Source organism: Marmota marmota, unplaced genomic scaffold, assembly GCF_001458135.2.
Source record: "Marmota marmota marmota unplaced genomic scaffold, marMar, whole genome shotgun sequence".
NCBI classification, from domain to species: Eukaryota; Metazoa; Chordata; class Mammalia; order Rodentia; family Sciuridae; genus Marmota; species Marmota marmota.
In genome coordinates this window covers 43,174,879-43,199,179 of record NW_026000005.1, presented here as the reverse complement: position 1 = coordinate 43,199,179, position 24,301 = coordinate 43,174,879, and the positions used below count along the sequence as shown (strand labels likewise).

General features: G+C 39.3%; 1 protein-coding gene across 7 annotated transcripts in view; it reads right to left on the bottom strand.

The window, feature by feature from the left end:
- Col4a3 (collagen type IV alpha 3 chain) overlaps positions 1 to 24,301 on the bottom strand; it is a 135,255-nt gene that overhangs the window by 41,047 nt on the left and 69,907 nt on the right. For 6 of the 7 annotated variants that reach the window (XR_007349515.1, XM_048808633.1, XM_048808637.1 and 3 more), the window contains exons 2-23: positions 23,406 to 23,462; positions 21,529 to 21,618; positions 19,124 to 19,168; positions 18,500 to 18,544; positions 17,851 to 17,913; positions 17,144 to 17,197; positions 16,309 to 16,335; positions 15,862 to 15,939; positions 14,170 to 14,232; positions 14,032 to 14,067; positions 12,507 to 12,548; positions 12,217 to 12,294; positions 10,702 to 10,764; positions 10,261 to 10,320; positions 8,929 to 8,973; positions 8,081 to 8,134; positions 7,162 to 7,203; positions 5,260 to 5,344; positions 4,126 to 4,161; positions 2,376 to 2,540; positions 1,219 to 1,311; positions 649 to 744 (exon numbers count right to left, since the gene is read on the bottom strand). Coding sequence is in view for 6 of the 7 variants with exons in the window: in XM_048808633.1 (XP_048664590.1) it covers positions 649 to 744; positions 1,219 to 1,311; positions 2,376 to 2,540; positions 4,126 to 4,161; positions 5,260 to 5,344; positions 7,162 to 7,203; positions 8,081 to 8,134; positions 8,929 to 8,973; positions 10,261 to 10,320; positions 10,702 to 10,764; positions 12,217 to 12,294; positions 12,507 to 12,548; positions 14,032 to 14,067; positions 14,170 to 14,232; positions 15,862 to 15,939; positions 16,309 to 16,335; positions 17,144 to 17,197; positions 17,851 to 17,913; positions 18,500 to 18,544; positions 19,124 to 19,168; positions 21,529 to 21,618; positions 23,406 to 23,462 (1,417 nt within the window). In the remaining variant the exon portion in view is untranslated. Of the gene's footprint in view, positions 1 to 648; positions 745 to 1,218; positions 1,312 to 2,375; positions 2,541 to 4,125; positions 4,162 to 5,259; positions 5,345 to 7,161; positions 7,204 to 8,080; positions 8,135 to 8,928; positions 8,974 to 10,260; positions 10,321 to 10,701; positions 10,765 to 12,216; positions 12,295 to 12,506; positions 12,549 to 14,031; positions 14,068 to 14,169; positions 14,233 to 15,861; positions 15,940 to 16,308; positions 16,336 to 17,143; positions 17,198 to 17,850; positions 17,914 to 18,499; positions 18,545 to 19,123; positions 19,169 to 21,528; positions 21,619 to 23,405; positions 23,463 to 24,301 lie in introns of those variants that run through there. The other variant, XM_048808638.1, reaches the window with a different exon arrangement.

Genomic DNA, 24,301 nt, shown 5'->3' with positions numbered 1-24,301 from the left:
ATGAAGAACAGTCCCCCTACCTTTCTCTCTTAGGCTTGTCTCAAGATTCAGGACAGTGGCAGTCATCCCAAAGTAGCAGAGGTCTTCATAAAGAAGTGGGTGGGACTTGAAGGTGACAAAGAATCCTGCCCAGGTATGTGTCCTCCTTTCTGGCCATGTGCCCATGTCTGATGTCTTTTTTCTTTGTACTGATACTCAGCCTCCCAGAAGACCCTATGCCAAAGCAAATGTCTACTGGGCCATAGGGACATGCAACCATTCTGTGTCGTCCCCTGCTCTGAGGACATGGCTATATATACATTTTTATTTTTAACTTGGCTATGACTCTTGTCAAAAGTGGGAACATGAAAAAATGCACACAGAGAAGTCTTGTGTGCTTGTTTGGTTCAGTTGCTCCACTGGTTTAAGTTTTCTGCTGGACCCTGCAGGAATCTGGTTACAATTCCTGGCTAGCACAATAAAGTTCAGTGGTGAAAATGGAAAAGAGAAAATACCAGCTTTTATATGAATCTGGTTAAGAGAGTAGATGTTTCTGAAATTCTCCCTCCAAGTTTGTCATAACTGGCAATCTAACAGCTCTTTAAATTTCCCAGTGGGATTACTTTCTGTCCTTGCACAAACACAAATTTGTGTGCAAATTGTTCGTACCTGGGATTCCTTTGACACCATCCAACCCTGGCAATCCTGGGAGGCCAGGGGGCCCTGGAATAAAGGGGCACTCTATGCACAGGAGGCCTGGTTCTCCTGAAATGAAAGCAGGTTTGCATCACCTGTAAACATACCCTAGATTCACAGTAAGGACGAATGTGCACCATCCACACATTAATTATATTTAAACATTTTCCAGGTAGCCCCAAATCATCTAGTACTTTGTACAATTAATAGAAAAGTTCACATACTCTATCTTCTTACATTTTTGTTCTGAGCTGTATAATTCTTCTGGGAGAGGAAATTCTAAAAATCTAGCATTAAACATCAACTATTTCAGGGAATCTCTCCTTTCATGTAGGATAAAACTCGCATTCTAGTGATATCCGACAATTAATTAAGTGCCAAGTGAATTCTTGATTGACAGGTAATGGAATATTTTTAGCTAATATTTTTGGAAAAGGATCCACCCCAGGTTGGCGCTGTTTGGGATCACTGCTGTCTCAGGGGGGAAAGAAATCAGTGACAATGCTGTTATTCTAACAGAGTAGCACTATTAACTGAACCAACCTTTGGGCCCATAGACTCCTGGGACTCCCGAAGGCCCTAGATGGCCTGGCAGGCCACGATTGCCAGGTGGACCCTTGCGAAAAATGGTATCACCTATGAAAGGACAACATCAAAGTCATTTTTATTTTTTATTTTTTCCAACTAGTAAATATTCTAATATATGGATTATTTCATATACATTTTACCCATCTTTGTATAGGAAGCTGAGTCTTTGAAAGTTTACCTTCAAGGGAAGTTTTTAATTTTTTTTTTTTCAAAATAATCAGAACTTAACTGAATGCTCTTATTAATATTAAGAGTTTTTCAGATTTTTTAAAGTTTTCTAGGTTTATAATAATCACATTGTCTATGAATAATAAATGCTTCCTCCCTTCTGAAAACAAATAATTTTTAAAAATCCCTTATATACAGAAGATTTTTAGGTCTCTTAGGAGAGTTGAATATGAAACATAACATTCCAGGAAAGGTGTTTTAAAATATAAATTGAGCTATATGTTCAAGAGGACCCATTGGACCTATGAGTCAACACAGAATGCTCAGCAGGTAACATGGGGATAGGATGCTATTGTCAGAATCTCTGTGCACTCCAAACCCTTTGGGCTACAGCTCTGTGGCCTCTGACCCACTTCCCCTGGCAGCACCTTGTCTCAGACCCAGGATACACAGCTCTGGACTCCTGCTCTGAACTTTCCTGCTGATGCCAAGGCATGGGATTCTTGGGAACCCAGCAAACCCAGCCTGGTAATGGGGGCAGTGGGCAGGAACGGGTTGTCCTGTCCCATGGAGCAAGTTACAACCCATGGGAAATAGGAGCTGGTGGATAAATTCTTGCCTCTTCCTCCCCAGGGACAGATTATCCTGAGACAGGCCTCTTGGCAGAGACTCTAAGGGCCGAGCAAGGAAACACCCTTGCCAAGGCCACTGTGATAACCAGTTCTCCTTCTCTGCTTCTCCCCGCTTGTCCCTGCTCCCTCCTGGGAAGACCTTGCAAAGTCATCATTCGCCCATAGTTTCTTTCACAGATCGTTACTAAAATGAAATGCCACTGCAAAGGTCACTCAGAAAAACTCCCACGGACTAATGGCCAAGCAGTATGGAGCTTACTGCCCCCGATTTGCAAACTGCTTTCAGGGGCAATGGACATTGTGTATCTTTACCTGGAGGTCCTGGAGGTCCTGGTGGCCCTGCAGGGCCTGGTGAACCAGGACAGCCAGGGGACCCAGGCAGGCCCACAGTGTTCTTTCCTGGAGGTCCTCGCTCCCCTTTGATTCCTTTCAAGCCAGGCCACCCGGGGGCTCCTCTGAGGCCAGGACTTGATGATCCTTGGAGAAAATAATCAGTTGTTTTATTTTAAATACTTTCCCTAGTTAATATATATTTATTTTCCAAATGAAAAATAAGTGATATATTCTTATTTACGAGAGTTGCATAATTATGAGATATATAAAGTATATAAAATAAAAGGTGAATATCCTTACTTCCATCTTCTTTGGTTTTATTAAATTAGATTACAGTGTGGCAAAGTTCAGAACTCTCCATTTCAGGGAGATAAGATGTGTCATTTATTACAAGGACTGAAACAGAGTTTGGGAAGCACTGCAAACTTTTCATTTATAAGTACTCAAGAGAACTTCTCCCATTGGTGCTATTTTGTAGATTTTTTTTTTTTTAATTAGAGATAAGGAAATACCTACTTTCAGTGCCCCAAATGAAAGGAAAGAAAGTTGTAATTGGATTTCAATCCTGCCTGTTGTCTTGGGCATAAAAGAGGCTCAGGGTAGGGAACTGAGCCAGTTGGTGCAAATCCCACCCTAATCCTAAAACATCAACATATAAGGAGGGGACAGTCTCAAATCTTTGCCTTGCAAAGAGTTGAGCTGTTAGGAGGAGAAATGTCACCACCTAAGGGCCGAGGACACAGTCATGGTCATATCTGGTCATTCTTTATTACATGAGCATGAAGGAGAATCCTTCTGAGGTCAGTTTCAGAGCTTTATAATTTCCCACTCACTGGCTTTTTAAAGGAGCCTGTTCATTACTCAGGGTCCTGGTAGGGAGAAAGGGATCTTCCTCGATCTTTGATCAGGCCTCCAAAATATCCATTTGCCTATTCCAATTTCAAGATATACCCACTGTTAATAGTTTGAAGCATGCTTTTCCAGGCAGGGATACATTACAGGTACACACATATCTACCCACGATGTCTCTGTTTCCTATGGTGATATTATATTAAGCATTTCATTCTGCAATCTGATTCATTTTAATTCGTTATTAAATGAATTAAATATAGAACAGTTTAATATAAAGCATTGTATAGAGAAATATATAATCGATGTCAGGGCACCCACTACTCTGGTTTATCAAGTCCCTGTTCCTTTTTCTCAGATTTGTTTCTTTAAAAACAATACAGTACAATTATAATTATAATTGATGGGCCCTTTTAGAACCATCCCTGATCTTAGTTTTCTTTTCCAAAAGAGAAACACTCAAATAACTAACAGATTAAAATTTAAAATGTTACAGAAAAAGTATAACCTGATACATAATGAAAGCTGCCATTTTCCAACCAAACTCATTTTAATAACATTGTTTTCTGCTTCTGTGCCTCTTCTGAGTTTGAAGGTCCCTGCTCATATCCCAAAGTTACTGTGAAAATTCCTTGACAATGAGACCCTTATACTTGGTTAAAACCACTGAGAAGTAAAAAAGAGCACTTCTGTATCAAATTGTATCACCTTCTGTTCTCTATTCTATTCTGGACCACAAAGATAAAAATTAAGAAGCTAGAAACACATTTAGATTGATTAATAGAACATTGGTTTACATAAATCACGCAAACTTAAAAGAGACCTATGTATTTTCTTTTTTAATAGCATTTCTGTTTGTATTCCAAGAAATAGGACATACCAGGACTTCCAGGAACTCCAGGGGGACCACTGGGACCTGGAAAGACAAAACATTAATTAATTACTCATAAAGATGTAAAAGTTGAAATCTTGGGTGATACTATAATCATAGTAACAAAGAGTTTTTCATACTTCTTCCCTGCTCTCATATGGATAAATATTAGAAATATCACTTATTTAGACAAACTGGAGCCAGATAACTATTTTTAGGTGTCTAAAATTCAAAAGTAAATGATGCCATCTGGTTGTTTTCACATAATTCAGCAGAGACTTGCTAAGAACCTGCTGTGAGTTTTGTACTTTGTTGGGAGTTCAGATGTAAGAAAACTAAACATCACTGGGATCTGTAAGGATCTGCAGTTTGGTTTCTTCCTCTATCTCAGACTGCTTCTAGCTGTCCATAATGTGTATATTTATCTGCCATTTTATTTTTCTAAGTAAAATTCTCCTTTGAAATCTTCTTTATATCAATAATTTACCTAGATAAGTAGTTCTCAATTCTGGCTGTACATTAGAATAATTGGGGGGAGTTTTTATAATCTACCAGTGTTCAGGACTCTCCTGCAGAAAATAAAATCAGAATCCCAGGGAGGGGGACCTTGACAAGGTCATTAGTTAGAAGTTCCCAGGGATGCTAATATGTAGCCAGTGATAAGAGCACCTGCCTGAGAACTTTTCATAGAACTTTCAGATCTATGAAAAGTGATAGCATACATGCAAACCTTAAGTTCATGATGTCTAGTTGCAGAGCTAGGAAACTAGGACGTCAGTCCCCTGCTTTTATGGATTTTCTCAAGTTACAGCTCTTTTCTCTTTTGCAATCACAGTGAGATTACTGATTTCTTACACTCCCTCTTCTTGTTTTCTGGCCATGTTAGTGTCTTCTTGACAACTTGAATTTCATGCTGTGCTATACAAAGATAATTTAATTAGTTTCTATGGCATACCACTTACAAAGTGTTCATGAAAAAAAAAAAGAAAATTGAAAGAAAAAAATACCACCATTAGTCAAAATTAGGTGCTTTCTTTTTTCTTTCCCTACCCTCAAAATCCTAGCTCTGTGAGTGTGTGGTATTAGTTACTTTGGATGAAAGAAAAAACAAAGCAGAGGTTTTAGGAAGAAATGTATCCTCACCCTGTGGGCCATGTGCTCCTTTGGGTCCTGGAGGGCCTGGGATTCCTTCATCTCCCTTTTCCTGGTATGCATCATAATATTCTGTCTTAAAGGAAAAGGAAATGAATAAAAAGAAAGGATAGCTATTTATGAATTGCTCACCAAATGCAAAATTGCTTCAACTTCCTCATTTGGGCTAAAATGTACTTTCCTTAATTTTGTGAATTCCCATGTTTATATGTTAGCCAGAGTTTGGTGGTCATACACAGGTAGGTGGACAACTTTAAAGAGAAATTTGGCTTCTTTTGGTTTCATAATTTTTCATGGGCTTTCAATTAGAAATATATTTTATTATGTGATCCATGTATATACATACATATACATATTCACATGTATAGGAATAGATATTTAAATTTTACAAAATAGTGACTTACCACTATGACAAAGGATCAACTCTGAGTTGTTGTTTTTTGGTTGTTTGGTTTTGTTTTTCTATTTTACTGCTTTAAAATGCTGGTCCTGATGGACTCACTTTATTTCAAAGCATGGGGAAACCCACACATCCACAAATATATGTATATTGATTCTTTAAATTCCAGGACAGCATTGACCAGCAAGAACCAAGGGACATTACTTTTTATATGCCCAGTGGGCCTCCAGCTGTCCTCCTTAACCATTTATTCCCTAAACAGACCTTCTTTTGACGTTAATAGAAGCTGCAAACAGAATTATGTTAGGGTTGAGCATAACAAAACACCAGTAAGCTGGGAATGCTAAGAATCCCTCTGAAGTTCAATGGCAAGTAGATTGTGCATAGAATTAATTTATTTTTCATTTATTTTGAAGGAAAAAAGAGAAGAATATATGTATGTATATGTAGAACTCTCTGTTTTGTTTCTCATATGCTGCCTGAGCCAATTACTTTATTGACTTGTGTAACAATAAGGTAACAAGAACCTCTGGGTAAGAAATGTGTACAAAAATCACAAAAATATTATAATAATAATAATATAATAATCTCTATAAAACACATAATGCACTTGCTTGGTGTTGGACATTGCTATGTACTTTCATGAATTAGTCTATTTAATCTTCCTGGAAGCTCCTTAGAAGTATTTAGGGACTACTTGTATCTCAATCATTTGCTTTAGTATAAAAGTGAACATCCTTTGTAGCGATCTTCAGTTACTGAGCTAACTTACTTAGCTTGGGGATCTGACGGCATTTCTAACAAGAAAATACCTGTTCCACCCCCACATATCCAATCAGAGATAGCAGCTCTGCTCAGCACCCTAAATGTGAGACACAGGCTTTTGAGGCATGAGATGAATAAATGCCAGAACTCAGAGCCTGTGTCTCTTGAAGCTGCGAAGTCCTAGAATATAGAATGTGGCCTATCTACAGTCAGGAGCTGACAGATATCAAAACCTTGACTGCGCTGGGGAGGGGAGTGCTGTAAGCTGCATTGGACCCCCCCATTGGGATGACCAGCTTTTGTTGACCCTGCATCAAACTGATGGCTGGGCTTCTGCTACCTGAAAGCACAAGAGTTGTCATAACTGGCCTGGGTGGGGGTAAGAAGGAACTGGTGTCCTTGTCCTATGCACCAGCTGTCCATGGCAGCAGCCCTCTTACTTTGCTAAGAGGGTGCAGGATCACCTTGGGCCAAGCCTGACTACACCAGGCTTTTCCTCTCCAGAGCCCAATAGGCATTCTAGTGCACCCCAGGTACCAAATAGAAATACTTATGCATTGAAAATGGACAAATAATGCTGACAGCTATTTTTAGCCCTCATTTGATAAAATGGCAAATGCTATCATGTCTATTATAGGGAATGATGAGAGACATTGACTCGAAACTTCCTCAGTAGTTTGAAGAACTTCATCCAAGATGACACTGGTATCAGCATTAGTTACACTTACTGGACCGCGAAATCCTGGGGGGCCGATGTCCCCTTTCCATCCCTACATTGAAAGACAGTTACAGATTATGAATATGTAAATCAAAAGCATTTATGTATTTGGTACAGTTGAAAAGCAAAATGCACAGCTGGACAATAAAATTAAAAATTAGTGTTATTTAGGTACAATCTACAATCCAAATTAAAGTTAAAGGAAGATTGTCTTTATGTTCATGGAAAGCCTGTATCTGAGTCAGGAATTCCATCTATAAGGCCATGAAGAAGTGGTTGTTACTGGATCTGTTGGTTCTCCAGGCTTCTACTCAACTACCTTTCCTGGATGTTCACAGGCTTTGCACATGCATGTTCTGGCTCAGATTAAAGGCGCATGACCACCAGGCCATGGCCTGTATGCAATCTCTAGTGGCTCAGCTGAGACCAACCCCTTTTGTTTCACTAAGAATTCTACTAGGAATGATATTAATAAAGGATAAGAATTTGCACATATACCTACATATAGAAATTTATTTGAAAATGTTTGCAATGTGTTGTCATGAACAAATGATGTGGTGTGCAATCACAACTAATTGTGACCTTTCAGCAATCCATGAACCAGGGTGAGAGGCAGAGATCCACCCTACACTTGACCTCAAATGACCAGACACCTCCTGCCATTATAAGCCTTTTCCAACCACTTTCTCATGGGGAGCTGAAATCTTGATAGTGGGTCTTAAGCCAGACCAGCTTCTACTACACAGAACAAATTTAATATTTTCCCTTTGGAAAATAAACCCTTCAAAGGTTTATGTAAAGTTTCTTTTTAATAAATATGTTAAGGTATTTCAATGACATCTGTGACTGAGATTCCTTATTCCCAGGAAGGTTGGCAATACCAAATCAATTTAAAATGCCTGAAAATAGGCTGTTAGGGTGGGGATTACCTTAATGCCATCTTCACCCATTAACCCAGGGAAGCCCCTGTTGCCTTTGGCTCCCTAAAGAAAAGAGCAAAAGGAAAAGGGTCATCAGACAGAAATCAATTGCATCTTTGTGAAGCAGGAGCAGTCTGAACTTATTTAAATTTTCTTTCAATTTATCTTTTAAACTGACACCTAATAGTTGCACAAATCTATGGGGTGCATAATTATACAATACACTGATTGTATCTATCACACTGTACTTTTGTAATGATCAAATCAGGCTCATTAGCATATACATCACCTCAATCTTTTATCATTTCTTTATAGTAAAGTATTTAATATCCTCTCTTCTAGCTATTTTGAAATTTATATTATTGTTAACCACAGTCACCCTATTGTGCAATTGATCACAAAACTCATTTCTCTTATCTAACTTTATACCTCTTGACCTACCTCTCTCTTCTTGCCTCTTCACCTCCCTCTTTAGCCTCTGATAACCATTATTCTAGGCTCTACTTATATGAGGTTAGCATTTTTTGTGTGTGTGCTGGGAATGAACCCAGGGCCTCTTGCCTGCTAGGTGAGCTACACCTGATAAACTTCTTTATGAGTGTGCTCATGTGCTATTTGTCTTTCTGTGTCTGGCTAATTTCATCTGTCATGTCTTCTAGGTTTGTTCATGTTAAATAATGTGCTCAGGTAACTTTTATAATTTGCATAAAGACATAAAATTATGATTCTCAAATGTAGTTTTTAAAGCAATAAGCTGTTTGTTCATCCATAACTATATAGTAACTCCCCAAAGTCCTTCTTCATCTGGTGGTAGGACTGACATTTTCCCCTACATCAATGGACAGTCATGTCTTTACCTCAGTGCCAGGGAAGCCAGGGGTACCACCTTTTCCAGGTTTTCCCTAAAACAAAAACATATTCGTTAATAAATGTGTAACTGGAATAAACATGGAATGCTTAAATGATACAATCATTTACTCTTGATCTCATGCAAGAAAGCCTGAGTGAGGTTTCTTACCTAGGCTTTATAAGGAAAAACTGTTAACCACAAAGACAGCATTGACTCTTCCTTACCAAGGCAGAAGCCAGTCAGTCTGGAGAATTAGTCAAAGGAAGGAAAAGAGGAAAGTACAGCTATGCTTAAACTAGAGTTGATGCTGTCCATCTTAAATTTGGAAGGAAAAATCAAGAAAGCACTTAGCAGAAGTGAAAAAGGAAACCTAGACTGAGGAAGATGTTCACAGTCAATTTATTAATATCAAACATTGGTATTTCCTAAACCCCAGATATGCCTATATTTAAAGGTATATAAAATGTATATTGTGCTAACTAAATAGACATGGCTTTTGGATTAACTATTATGGATACATATATACATATATATACACAAATGATATTTATTCTAATGTCCAATTTAATTCTGTCAGACCCTTTCTGACAAAATTAAAAATCATATTGACTAAATTTTTTTTAGGGAAAAAAGGCACATTTTCTCAATGTATAATTTTAATAGGCTTTGTATAATATATGTGTTTAAATCTTTCCAAAATGGAGCCAGGTGGTGAAATAGGTTCCTGTTGATTGTCTTCCTATCATCCCACTTCTGGGCACATTATACCCCATTTCCTTTGGAGAGCTACTCTTCCCTCCCTCAAGGTGGTTCTGATAGGGCTGCCAATCACAGAAGCTTACAGTCCCACTGACCTGGCCAATCATAGAACTTTTTCAATGGCGAGTTATTGTTACAAAGTGAGACACATGACCTGAGCAGGCCAATCAGATTAATTCTCTGGGACATCCTCTACAGACACAGGGAGAAAGATTCTCTCCTTAGGTGTCCTTACTTGGAAGTTGTCTGCTGGCCTAAAGTGCCATGAGTCTGAAGTGGCTTCACTCTTTGTCCCCTTACATGGAAGATCATCTGCCAAAGGACAGCACGAAGCTGATAGGCAGACAGAAGTGAGGCAGAGAATCCTGCTCTTATTGTTTCAGGCTCTAAAGTCTTTGAAGCCAGTTTTAGTCTTGAACTTCTCAGATAGTTGAACAAAAAATTCCACTTTCCAAACCTTTAAAAAAAAATTTTTTTTTAACATCTGCTAGTTGGAGTTGGGCATCTCATTGTTGCAACCTCAAGATTCCTGAGTTCTGACTAATATAAGCAACATACGATACTGAATTTCCTAGTTTACCTGTGGGCCAGGTTCTCCAGGAGCACCTTTTGCAGATCCATATGATTCTCCAGGTGGTCCCTGTATGAATTAGAGTTATGTCAAGTTTTATATATTATTGATTTCTCACTTACATTGATTGTATTTATTTATTTTTTATTAATTGGTCACTTCTGATTATTTAGCCATATTTAAAAATAAGTCATCCAAAAGAGAAATATTTATAAGTATTTTTAAAACAGATGCTAAAAAGCAGATGCTAAAGACAAGTCATGCATGTAAAAACAGTGCAAGTATTTCAGCTAGGAATGGACATAAAATAATTTTAGTATTTTCATGATCTATGAGTTCAAGAGTCTGTGTTTCAGGTAATATTAATATTTAAAGGTAGAACATGCATCAAAATACATCCTAAGGTTCAAGTCTATGTATCTGAGGAACAGTGTGATTAGAGTGACCTACTGGGGGTCCAGGAGGTCCAGATTCTCCCATGGCTCCCTTGTCTCCCTTCTCCCCCTTGAGGTCCTGCCACAAAAACAATTCAAGATCATTAAAAACCAACCAATCAAATAAGGTCATACTGATTACACTTGGAAAAAGTTCACTCTCTGTTCAATAAACTGGTTTACAAACTACTAGTGGGCCTCATGTTGACACAACATAGTAGTTCTTTCTGTCTCTCCCATTTCAAACGTTATGCATGAGATCCCTCTAAAATTATATGCAGACTTTCTTTAAAAAAGAAAGTGTCTTTGGATCAAGATATATAAACTAACTGAATTTCTGAATCTGCTTCCTATAAGCACAATCAGATCATTATTAATGTATTTTACTTTCATTTCTAATATACTAAAATTATTTTCATTGGGATCAATGGTTTTCTGTCAGTGATATAATATGATCTGATTCAGTAACCAGGTTTGTTTGAGCTATAATCACGTTTTCTGACTATAATATATTTTGCCTAATTCTTCTCTGAAGGGCACTCTTTTTATTTTTCAACCCCAATTGTTTTTCCAGGGTTAAATTTTCCAAATCTTGGCTTTATAAACGTAATTTTTCCTATCATTTATGAGACAATGAAATTTTAGCCTTCATTAATTTTCTTTTTGCTGATTAGCTCTAAGAAGCTCAGTTATTTTTCCTCAGGGAAATTTTATTTTTCTAATTTTTCCATTCAGTGAGGAACCAGTGAATTATAAACTAAACGAGTGACTTTTAAGTCATGTGAATTCTATAAAGCTGTTAAAGATTAGTTATAACTAAAACCTGTGAACTACATACTTAAAAATGTATGCATGTTATGTGAATTATAGCTTAGTGAAGCAGATACCTCAAGCAATTAATAAGTTTCAAAGAGAAGGATGGTTTGTGTTTATTTCTTAGCTAATCCATAAATTTATTAGCTTCCCTCTCATTTCTCATCCTCACTTCCAGACATCCTGGGTCACATAGTGTGTAGACTGGTATATTATAATGCAGATTCACTTTTTCTAAGCATTCAGTGTAGCTCAAATCCTGGTCTTTCACTCACTCCACTGGGGGAGCAAAAAGCCAATGTTATTGTCAAAATAACAGGAACATAGTATTCCTGGTGGGGAATGGGGGCTGCAATGCCCTCGGGGTTACAATGGCGGAGTTAAAAATATCCCATTTGATTATGGTACCCCTCACCTCCGTCTTTAGGTCATTGCCATCCAGTTGGATGAGATCCACACACTGTGTGACAGACAGTGAGAGGGGACGGAGAAGCAAGGGTGAAAAGATCCAATTTCAGCTCAGACTCCAAGAGCCTGGGGGGCCCTTGCCTCAGGTCTTCCCCATCTAACATTTCTGGATTGATTAGTGAAGGCTGGGAGATGAAGAAAACCTACAGGTGCAGACTGCTGAGGGGCTGGGCTGAGCTGGGTTAGACACAGAGCTCCTAAGGGAGGTAAGGGGTCTCAGAAAACCCCAACCATACAATTGCAACATTACCGTTCTGTTGTCTGGACCAGTTAGTGTCACAATAACTGTTCCTGGTGGGCCAGGGGGGCCTGTTAATCCTTTCACACCCTAAAGGCAAAAACACCCCAGAATGAAAACCAAACAACATCATCAACCTTTCAACTTGACTGTATTTAAAAGATTAGTTTTAGCTCTTATGCAAGAAGACAGAGCAGTGAAATCACATGAATTTCAACTTGGCCAGTGAATAAACTGTAAAGGCTAATATACCAAGGACCTTAAAGGATCTTACCCATTAAGAAGTCATTTATTTAAAGTACCTTTTCTCCTTTTTGTCCTATCACGTTATCACCCATGTGACCCTGTAAGAAAACACAAAATAAAATTACATTTAAAAAATAAATAAGGTTGGGTACCATGGTACACTCCTGTAAACCCAGCAGTTCAGGAAGCTGAGGCAGGAAGATTGCAAGTTCAAGGCCAGACTCAGCAATTTAGCAATCCCTAAGCAATTTAGCAAGACCCTGTCTCTGTAAAATATAAAAAGGGGATGGGGATGTGGCTCAGGGATTAAGTGCCTCTGGGTTCAATCACCAGTACCGTAAATAAATAGGAATAGCCTAATCTCATTAAAGTTCCAATATTTGCAACTGAACATTTATATTTTAATCTTCATTTTAGAATTATGAAAGTTATTTTAGCTACTTCTTCCTATAAAGGTGGAAACCTTGAAGAGCAGAAAGCTTAAGAGATTTACTCAGCATGTAGGATGATGACAATAGGTGGTGTCCGATGGTGTGAGGAGGGGAAAGAACCCAGCACAGATGACTTTTTTCTGGCTCAGACACTAGGTGTTTTTGATCCCACTGGTTGGCCACCTAACTTCCTGGTTAGTTAACTTCCTTAGCTGGCTGCTGAACTTCCTGATGCCCCAGTTTTCTTATTCTAAAAATAAGAGGTATGCATAGCCGGATTTCAGGATTCTGAAATTGAAAATAGAGAAGCTAAAGATGGAATTCAAACTACCTGACTTCACTAGTAATATAATGACAGAGACCAGCCTAATATCACCACTACGGATGGCTGCTGGATCTAAATCCTCACAACAATTTATGTTGAAATTTAATCCCTACTGCAAGGCATTAAGTGGTGGATCAGGACTATTGTGGATTAATGGAGTAGTGAGTTATCCTGTGAATGGCTTTATTATAAAAGCAAGTCCTCTTTGGTTAGTCCCTGTACTGCTTTGGGACTCTGCAGGGGGTCTCCACCAGCAGGAAGGCCTATACTAGATGCAGCCCCTCAAGCTGGACTTTCAAGTTTCCAGAACTGGAAAAAATAAATGTAAGAAATAAATTTCTTTGTTAAATAAATTACCCAGTTTGTGGCTGGGCAATAAATAATCTTTAAATATAATAAAATAAAACAATCCTTAAACAAATAATTGTCTTTTTAATAGAAACACATAAAATAACCAGCCAAATGACCATTATAAATAGTCATCTTCTACTTATTAGCATAAGCTCAGGGAGGGTTGCAAAGAAGTTCACTGCCAAACATAGAGGATGAAGTGTGGGGCAACCAGCAGGATTATCAGAAAGGGAAAGCCTGTGGATTAGGAATTCTTGCCTTTTTCCCCCATAGGAAGCTTCTTAGATCAAAACCACATCAGGGATCAAATTGCTGAAGTACAGGGAAGAGAGGTAAGAACCTAGCCTCATCCCCTTCCCTGCTGGGAATCTGAGTTCCAGAGAGGGGCTAACAGAGACCCTCTTGAATAGGCAGCTTTGGCTTTTGGGTCAGTTAGGGTGTTCTGACTGATACAACACCCAAACGGTGACTTACCTTAGGCCCTACAGGTCCTGTAGCTCCTGGAAAGCCCTAGAAAATTCCACAAATTAAAATTATAACAGGAAACACACTCAAGTCAGAAAACTCCCTAAAACGTTTTGCTGAGTCTATAGCAATGGTGGCTGTACTCACAAGGAATCCTGGAGGGCCAGGTGGGCCCATAGGTCCTGGAAAACCTGGGGGGCCTGGCAAACCCTTGAAAATAAGAGACAGGGAGAGTTCAAATGCACTTCTCACCTAAGCACAAAGTCCAGTAGTTAAACGTATCAAACTATTTTAAGAAGATCAGAAGGGTATAATGCCTCCCTTCAAAGGCATTTATTAATGACAATAAATGCCCAAAAGCATGTCGTCATGTGTGGCCAGCTGCCAGGACCATACTGATGCTACTGTTTTCAGGAAAATGAGCAGAACGGTTACTTGGTTTTAAAAGTTTTTAAAAGTTTGCTTTTCCCTTCACCTCTCTCCTTCTCCCTGCTCCCCCCACTTTTGGCCAACCACGTTCCTCCCTCAGGGCCTTCCTCTGTGCCCCCTCTGCCTGGAATCCTCTTCCCCAGGTGTCTGTGTGACTCTCTCCTCTCCCTTCTCTTCATGAAGTTGGCTTCCTATAAAGCCTCTCCGCCTCTCCAAATCCAAACCCATTTTCTGGCCCATGCACTTCCTACCCGCATTCCCTGCATTATTCCTCTCCTTAGAGGTCATTACTGCCTCACACTCCATAGAGCCCTTAATCTAAATTTTTTTTTTCTGTTTCCCCACTAGAATGTAATCTCCAGGAGAGTGAGGATTTTTTTTGAAACTATTTTTTGACTGATTTGTGCCCTGCTGTATCCCCAGAGTTGGAAAATAGTTCCTGCTGCATAATTGGCATCTAATAAATATTTCTTGTATAAATGAATGTACTGTCTTTAGTGCTATCACAAGGACTAGAACAGCGATGTCCCTCAGTACACATTTAAAGGATGCACTCATGTCCCAGACTACTTCTGTTCCCTCCTAAGGGATTTCCTGTCTTTAGCAGCTGGACGCTTGTTTCTTAAACAAAAAGCAAGAGCCCCTGTATTCTCTGTCTTCTCTCTGCAGCTGTCATAGATCCTAACTGCAGTTGTTCAGCTTCTGGTCCCACTTCACAGCTCATCAGCAACCAGCCTGCTGCACCAAGTAGGAGTCCAACAGTCTCAACTCAGGTGCTGACTCACTCAGACAACTATCCAGTCTCCACCCCAGAGTTTCCACTTTTAATTCTAAACTATGTTAAAAGGTCCCTTTTGTGGATTTAAGTGTCTTACAAAGGAGGTGTTTTGAATCACAAGGTAAAGCACACACAGCCCCAAACAGAGCCAAGTCACTGTGCCCACTCTGGATTTCTCTCAGGCCACCTACAGATAGCTCAGTAAAGCAAACTACAAAGGGAGAAAGTTGCATTTAAATGACCCCCTTTTATTTAGTATCATACAAATTTTGAAGAGGGCAGTTATTTATCACTACCGTTTTAAGTGATATTCAACGTGTGATACAAACCCAGCCTTAATTTCAAAAAACAAATTAAGCGGAACATGACCGTTCCTGGAAACTCCTCAAGTTCAGGAAAACCTGGGGGACTGAGACTAGAAGAAATTAAAAGGTGCATATAAAAAACCATCTCAACATATCAGCACCGTGTAGTTTCTTATAAGGTGAATACTTTAGAATGAAATGAGGAAGGCATATAAATAAGAATAAACACTAATATCTAAAAGAGAAAAACATATAGAGGAAAAGAGAAATGGGGAGGGTTGGTGGGGGGCGGCACTGAGAACAAGAGATTTCCCTGTAGCGGGGTACCTGGGATCCTGGAGGTCCTGGCAGCCCGGGGTCACCTCTTCCATTGAGTTTTCTGTCTTCTCCTTTAGCAGGAGCACCCTTGAAAATGGGGAATTTCGTCAAACCTAATCAATGTTGTATTTTCAAAACTCTTCCACAATAACTGGAGGTCCTTTTGCTTCAATGGTGAAAGTGCTTTCCAGGATACAGACAAGAGATCCGTCTCCTAGACCCCATTTCCTTAAAGGATGCGATAAAACCTGTATCCTTAAGACCCGTTTATAACAGGAACCAGAAGGAGCTGCTCCATAGGAGCAAATACCATATTCTGATTATTTCAGTTTCATAATCAGTTAAGGACTGGATTATGAAATCCAATTTGTAATGGCTTCTATCTCATTATTTAATATGTCCTTTTCATATGTACAATTAGAGACTTTCAATAGCAATAGTCCACAAATGCCTTACCTTTTGTCCTTTGGGGCCAGCAGCACCCTAGGGGAAAAGCAGCATATGAAGCACAAAGGGCAAACCAAACCCACACACTCCTTCTTGTCCTTTTGCTGTTTGGCCTCCTTTCCCACCGTTTACTTCCTACTGCTTTTCAAGATGTTCAAGTCTCTTCATTTAAACAAATCAACAACCCTTATCTTTTGCCTCTTTCCCAATATTGCCCGGTATCTCCTTCATCTCCTCTGCAAACCCCCCATTTTGTTCATCTCCCACTCATTCCTCATCTCCAGATCTGCCTTCCGGCTCCCTCAGCCATGGAAGCCCCCTTGCTAACTAAGGTCAGCCCTATAGCATTGATATTGCTGAAACCATTGCCAAATGTTAGTGCCCTTCTTATTGGATTTCTTAGCATATTAGACAGCCATTTGCCCCTCCCTCCTACTGAAATGTCTTCCCAGGGCTTCCTCACTATACCCCTCCTGAGGCTTTGCCTGTATTACTAGAGCCTCCTCTTACAGGCTTATTACTTTTAACCTAGACGCTATTTGCTGGAGTCATCTTGGTTCTAAGTCCCTGTTCTCCTCATTCTCACTCCTCAAGTAGAGGCCCAGGCCTCCCCTCTGAGCAAATTGGCCCATTTTGCATTCCTTCTTACATGTCTCAACCTGGACTGAAAGTCCAAACCTGGACTCACAATGCATTCTTCATTCATTCCCTGCTAGCTGGCCATTTATTATTGGCTGCCCCAGGCTTCCTGGATCCTCACACATTTGAGCACATGGCCCTGGGGAATAGACTGCTTTTCTTCATACTTTATGCCTGTGATGAGCATCTGGAAACGCAAACTTACCGGGACCCCTGGGTAGCCTGGTGTCCCTGGAAATCCTGGAAATCCTCGTTCCCCCTGGAAGATATCAAAAGTATGTTATTGTTCTTAGTTGTTCTTGAATAGCCTGTTCAGATAAATACCCCTATTTCTCTCTTTTAGCCTTGTAGCCACAAATCTAGGCAAAGCAACTGGAATTCCTGATGGCTACTGGGTCATGAGGCTGAAGGCCAGAAAACTATTATCTTAACTGAAAACAGGATTAGAAGCTAGTGTTCGTCAAATTGTACCTAAATGGCAGTCCAATTGTGCCAAGAACTTTTTAATTGCTGCTTCCTTGAAACTTTAATAATTAGTTCATTCATGGCCACCATTCTGGGGAAGAAGAGAGCTCAGTTAGGGAACAAAAGGAGGTGAACGAACCCTGAGAAGCCCAGGCCTTCCTTCTCAAAAATTAGCTGCGGTCAAGGCTTTAGTTTCTGATTTACATATATGACCTCATTAATATACACAGCAGTTGAGTCTTACTGTTTTATAGGAGAAGCTCCTTCCAACACAAGTGATAAGCAAGGCACAGGAGAAAGCAAGAGGAAGGCTCCTGGTTCAAACCACACTGTTGATCCTAACTGAAGAATGTTTCAGGAAGCCTATTTCCCTCTCCTTGCTAGTCACATTGACTTATTCACTCAGTAGAGCATCTATTAATCTTCGTGCATTCGAGTAGTACGTACCTTAGAGCCATTGCATCCTGGTAAACCAGTAGGTCCAAAAGGCCCAGGATGGCCCGGGAGGCCCTGCAAGGAGAGCAGGTCTCAGAGACCAGGCCCAGACCAGGGAAACCAGTAAAGGACCCAAGGGAAGATATGAAATAATTTAAATACAAATGGATGTTTAAACAATTAAGTAGTAATTTAAATCTTGGTTTTTAGATATAATTTAAACAACATTGTTAAAACAAAACCATCCAGACAAATTAGAATTGAGAGTATCAAGTGTGACGTGGATATTTCAGAAAAAGCTCTTTCTACATAAACTAAAGTCCCTTAATGTGCTACTTCAAGCTGGTAGAAAGGGAGGAAAAAGGATAGAGAAGTAGACATAGAGGTTAAACAAAATTTTACTATTCTATGCTATTAAGCAGAATCATCCTGTTCTATCTACTCTATTCAATTCTGCTTATATTTTAGGAATATGGTCTGACTCACACACATGTCATATGAAAAAAAATCTATCCTCTAGTATATTATTAAATTCCAAAGTGCCATATCTTCATGTGACAAATGTATCACAACTTGTTTCCTTGTGCTACTGTCTTCACATCTTCATTATAGATAAACTTATTTTTCATTTTTCCAATCACATATTTTTCCTATTACTTACTGGAAGTCCAGGAGGGCCTGAAAATCCTGGTAATCCAGTTATTCCCTAAAGACATAGAAAAAAGGAGGGGTTGACAAGAAAAACAGCTTAAACATGTTCATCCTATTAACGTATTATTTACCGTTGCAATAATCTCTTCCTGCAACTATCATTGGGAATAGATAAAATGAATAGAAAAACAAGAAAGATTTAACAAATATTTGTAAATTTGACATTTATAGAACTTTTAAAAAGAGGTTAAGATTGTTTCGGGCTTTGGGGAATACACTTTAAAGTATATTTTGCATTCAGTGTATAAAATGTTCCTGTCTTGTGTGGATAGCTTGATGGATGTTTCCTTACTGTGTACTTTTGAATAATCACAATCCCAACAGAAACAGCATTTCCATCTAAAGGTTCCCTTATGCCCTTCCCCATCTGTAAACTCCTGCCCCTGATGTGGGGACCACTACTTTGACTTAAACCAGTACAGAATGATTTTACCTGTTCCTGAGCTTCCTCTATGGAACCATACACAATGGACTTACTCCCTTCTGACATGTGTATAACTTTTATGGTGCAGAGTTGATCTTTTTAAAAGAATTATCTATCAAACAATCAGGATGGACTTGTTAGAGTACTAACCCTTACACCTTTGGGACCAGTGAGTCCTGGACGTCCTGGACAACCCTAGATTCAAGTGAGAAAAGAAAAAGTAAATTGTATGAAAATGATTGGCACTAAGAAAACCATACATTTGTGGTCCCCATACCAAGCTGTTTTGCTCTTGTGATTATTTCATTGTTAATAAGGTTCAATTGCTTGCTTGTTTGATTGGAGCTAAAATGTTTATTGGAGATGGAAAATAAAATTTCACCGAAATCCTTGCTACTCAAAGAAGGGTTTGGGGCCAGTGACATTCCCATTACCTTGGAGTTTATTAGAAATGCAGTATCTTGACCTTCAGTAGATGAACGAATAAAGAAACTGTGGTATATATACACAATGGAATACTACTCAACCTTAAAGAAGAATGAAATTATGGCATTTTCAGGTAAATGGATGGAGTTGGAGAATATCGTGCTAAGTGAATAAGTCAATCCCAAAGGCCAAATGTTTTCTCTGATATGTGGATGCTGATCCATAACAGGGGTGGGGGAGGAAAGAATGGAGGAACTTTGGCAGAGGGAAGTGAGGGGAGGGGAAGAGGTATGGGAGTGGGAAACATGGTGGAATGAGATGTACAGTATTACCCTGTGTACATGTATGATTGCATGAATGGTCTGACTCTGCAGAGAAATGAAAAGTTGGGCTCCATTTGTGTACAATGAGTCAAAATGCATTCTGCTATCATGTATAACTAATTGGAATGAAGAAGAAGAAGAAGAAGAAGAAGAAGAAGAAGAAGAGGAGGAGGAGGAGGAGGAGGAGGAGGANCATTTATCATATCCTTTACAATAAGCCAGTGAATGAATATGTTATTGAGTTCTACTAGCTGTCATAGCTAATTAGCAAATTGGGGAGCAGGTCATGGGAACCCCCAATCTGTATTAAAGGTGGAAAGCAGTAGGGGCAACCTAGGGACCCATCACTTGTGACTGGTATCTGAAGGGGGGGCAGTCTGGAATTGAGCCCTTAACCCATGCATTCTGCTCTAACTCCTGGTGTGTGGTGTTATCACTGAACTGTAGGACACCAGCTGGAGTTCAGATAGCTGGAGGATTATTTTGATATGAGAAAAGTGATATAAAAGCAGGTTTAAATCCTGATTTTGTGTGACCCAGGACAAATTACTTCAGTACTGTGTCTAAAGCAGAGACACTAATAAGAGCTGTTGAGTCACCATAGCCATGACATATGGGGTCAATGTGAGGAGTAAATGAGGCACAGTTGGGAACAAATGGCACGGAGTCAGTACACAGTATGTTGCATTTGACTGTCATTTAAATGCTCTATACATTATCCTAGTACATATTCTACTACAGTATCAAATTTTTAAAGGACTCCTCATAGATTAATTATCATAATCTTTTACACCTTTTCAGTTAGTTCGCAGTCAGTCGCTGGTGGAATGAATGTGTGAGAGTCCCCAGCTAGTGTTCCCAGCAGGAAAGAACAGTCCACAGATCTAGTGGTTATGCATACATTTAGTAAATCCTCCAGGGTATTTATTTATCACAGACTTTAGGATAAAATATGTGATGAATGTGAAGCACAACCGGTTCTTTTTAGGAGCTTGATGCTTAAGGGACCAGTTTTAAAAAGAAAAAAGGAACCCAGGAAGCAATGGATTGGGGGTCAGGTAGGTGGAGAACCTGGGAAAGGGGGATTCCAAAAGCAAAGACAGACTAACGAGGAGAGGGATCTATGCCACTGAAAACAAAGCAAAGGGGTTCCAGTCAGATGAAGACCCAGAGGTGCCCATTGGCACTGGCTGTTTGAAGGTCATTGGTGATTTGTGCAGGGATATGTTCAGGGAAAGGTCAAAAGGCAAATTAGAGTGGCTAAGGAGTTAGCGTCAGGGGGACTGCTGTTTAATTGTTCCTTCAAGAAGCTTGACAGAAAGGTCAGGGAGAAGATGACAATCCTTTGGCCATAGGACCTAAAAGATCTAGAGGAAGGTTTGTATCAGTTTGGTAAAATATTTACATGTTTAAGGATTGAAAGAGAAAAGCGAATATAAAGAGGAAAGTCAAGCTGCAGAGTCCTGGAATGAGGTCCCAGTGGGAATCCCAGGGATCAGGATGCAGATGGGTGAATGGATAGATCCTGAATGGAAGGTGAAAAGAGCACAATCTCTCAAGGTTGGGCAGATGCAGGTGCAGCAGATGCAAGGTGGGGGGTGCAGTAGAAGTTGAGTGGGGAGCTGAAGACATGATGCCACTGTACTAGTCTTGAATAGGATGAGTTTCTAAGGGATCAGCTAATGGGAGACCAGCATCAACCTGTTGTCTAAACCGTGGAATCCTCGCTGTCTTGGAAGACTATGGGGAATGCACGAAGGAGGGTTATGTGGACAGGGAATTTTCCAAGCCTACAGGATGACATACCTTGGGTCCCTGTGGTCCAGGCAAGCCTTCAGGACCTGGGAATCCTTTCTGGCCAGGAGAACCAGGGGGTCCAGGAAAGCCTTTCTCCCCCTGTTAAAACCAAAACAAGACAAGAGACATGTAGAACAGCAACTATTCAACAAACACTCCTATGACCATCATGTTCTCTTCTTTGTGATTTCTTGACAAATTTTGCAGGTTTTTGTTTAAGAAAGTAATAATTAGCATCCAGCAGTGAGAGTATAGGTCACTGGAAAGCTACTAGCAGTTGGCATTTGTCTGCAAGCTTGAGGGTGCTGGCACTTGGTTTTATAGAAACTACTTTTCCCAAATAGTGGAGCTGTACAGGGAGAAGATTCAGAGAAACAGGATCAACAACTGAGGGAAAAGTGGTTAGAAAAATCAAAGTTAGTGGATTTTGTTTGATGGGGATGGAGTGGCTGAGGGTAAGGCACAGGAATGTTTTGAGAGTGCACAAAATCATTACACAGCTTAAAAAGGAGAATACTGTTGGATGTGGTGACACATGCCTGTAATACCAACAGCTCAGGAGTTTGAGACAGGAGAATTGCAAATTCAAGGGCAGCCTCAGCATTTTATCGAGTAGGAGATGCAGGTGAGATATCGAGGGCCGCATATCCCCAAACATGAGCTAAATAATTTTTGTTGTAGAAGAAGGCAGAAGATATTTGGGAGAAGTTACTAGTAAAAGTGATTCAAAGGATTTTAGGCCTGGTGGCTAAGATGGTTTTATCCACAAAAATCTTCTCAAAGAAATGGACCCTGGAATTACTGTAACAGGAAAGGCCACACTGATTGACTTGGTCAGTTTTGTCACACAAATGCAAAGAGATAGGGAGAGAAGAGGAAAGGGAGAGAGAGAGAAAAAAAATATCAAGCTTAGTTCACATTAGTGTATTTGCATTCACATAGCCAATAAAAAGAAAATGTGCTGGACTCCTCTTACTACTCACTTTCGTATATTTTAGAATAGCATGCTGTAAATAGTTGGGACTCAGTAAATGATTGAATGCATGATGAATCACAGAGAGGGTATGTTCCACCATGAAAGTGAACATACTACATTCATAGCTTTGGGAAAGAAGCAAAATAAAACTACATGTGAATTATAAAATGATTTAAAATATACATGATAATAATTATTTTAGTTAGCATATGACTTATGTGAATTGTTTTATCTAAAGAGCTTTAACATATTTTCTTAAAATTATTTTCCATAGTCACCCTTCAATATTGTTAAATAATTAGTGTCTCAGATGAAAGCATTTTGCAAACAAAGAAAAAACTTTAGTTCTTCTTCTGTCTTAATTATCACAAATTGCAAGTTAATGGAGCGAACTAATGAGATTTCACGGTATTCTTTTTTTCTTGAATTCTGCAATGGAGCTCCTTCCCTCAGCTGAATTTTGGCCTCCACTAGAGGGCAGCTGCATAATTCTTCCACCAGGGGGAGATCTTGTACCAATGCTGCGGGACAAAAATCTGCGGCTTCAATGTTTATTTTATGTGAAAGTGAGAGAATCAAGTTGTTTTCATGTCTTCTCTTGTGTTTAGCAACATTGTAAATAGTGCATGCTATAGAGGCTTCTTGTAAACTTTCTTTCCCCACTAACTTGCTACTTGGTTTTTACAGACCCAAAGAGTTACACTCTAACGACCAGTATTTACACGGGTTATTCGAGTCTTCCTAGAAGGCTTTTCTTTCCTTTTTCTTTTCTAAGGTTAATGTTTATATATAATTACTTTAAAATTGGATTTTGGAAATGGAACAACATACTGAGGATCTCTCTGCCACGGAAAGAGCATGAATTATTTTATGACTTTATAACAAGAAGATGCCAGAGTAAATTTTTTACCTTCTCCCCCTTGGCTGGGTCGCAGAAGCACTGGCCTTTGTCTTTACAGACACAGCCCTAGGAGAGGGAAAGAGAAAGGGCTTGTTTTAAAACATCTTAATGGAGCCTTGATAGAGCAACAGCAAACATTTCTTTGTATTTTAAGTGTGAATACTATTTCAGGTACTCAGGAGGCTGAGGCAGGAGGATCACAAGTTTGAGGCCAGTCTGAACAATTCAGCAACTCTGTCTGGGGGTGTAACTCAGTGGTAGAGGGCTTGCCAACATACATGAGGTCCTCCAACACCACAAAAACAAACACACACAAATCATTAAAGTTAGAAAGAGTCACATTATAGGAGAAATGTCAGATGAATGAACATCATTTTTTTATTGTACTTAGGAGTTTTAAATAATTTATTTGTGGGGACTGGAGTTATAGCTCAGCTGCAGAGCACTTGCCTGGCACATGTGAGTCACTGTGTTCAATCCTCAGCACCTCATAAAAATAAGTAAAATTAATAAATTAGAGATCTTTTTAAAAAATCTTTAAAAAATAATTTATTTATGGAAAAAGTCAGCTATGTTTTTTTTCCCCACAGAATAATAAATTAACCCTATGAAACTGCCACTGTTGTAGGTAGAAAGTCGTGATTTTTTTTTAAAGTCAAATTCTCAGAAGTCAACATGTTTTTATACTGTGTGTGCATATAGGCGCAAGTATATGTGTACCTGTGCCTAATGTGTACACCATAATGTATATGTAGCTATTTAATACACAGTATCTTCCATAGGGGATAAGCTTTCGTTTTCCTGAAATAATGTTTGAGACTGAGTAAAGATTATCAATACCTATTATGTGTCTTTAAAGAGAATAAACTAATTCACAAATGCTAATATCAAAATGCCATATATAT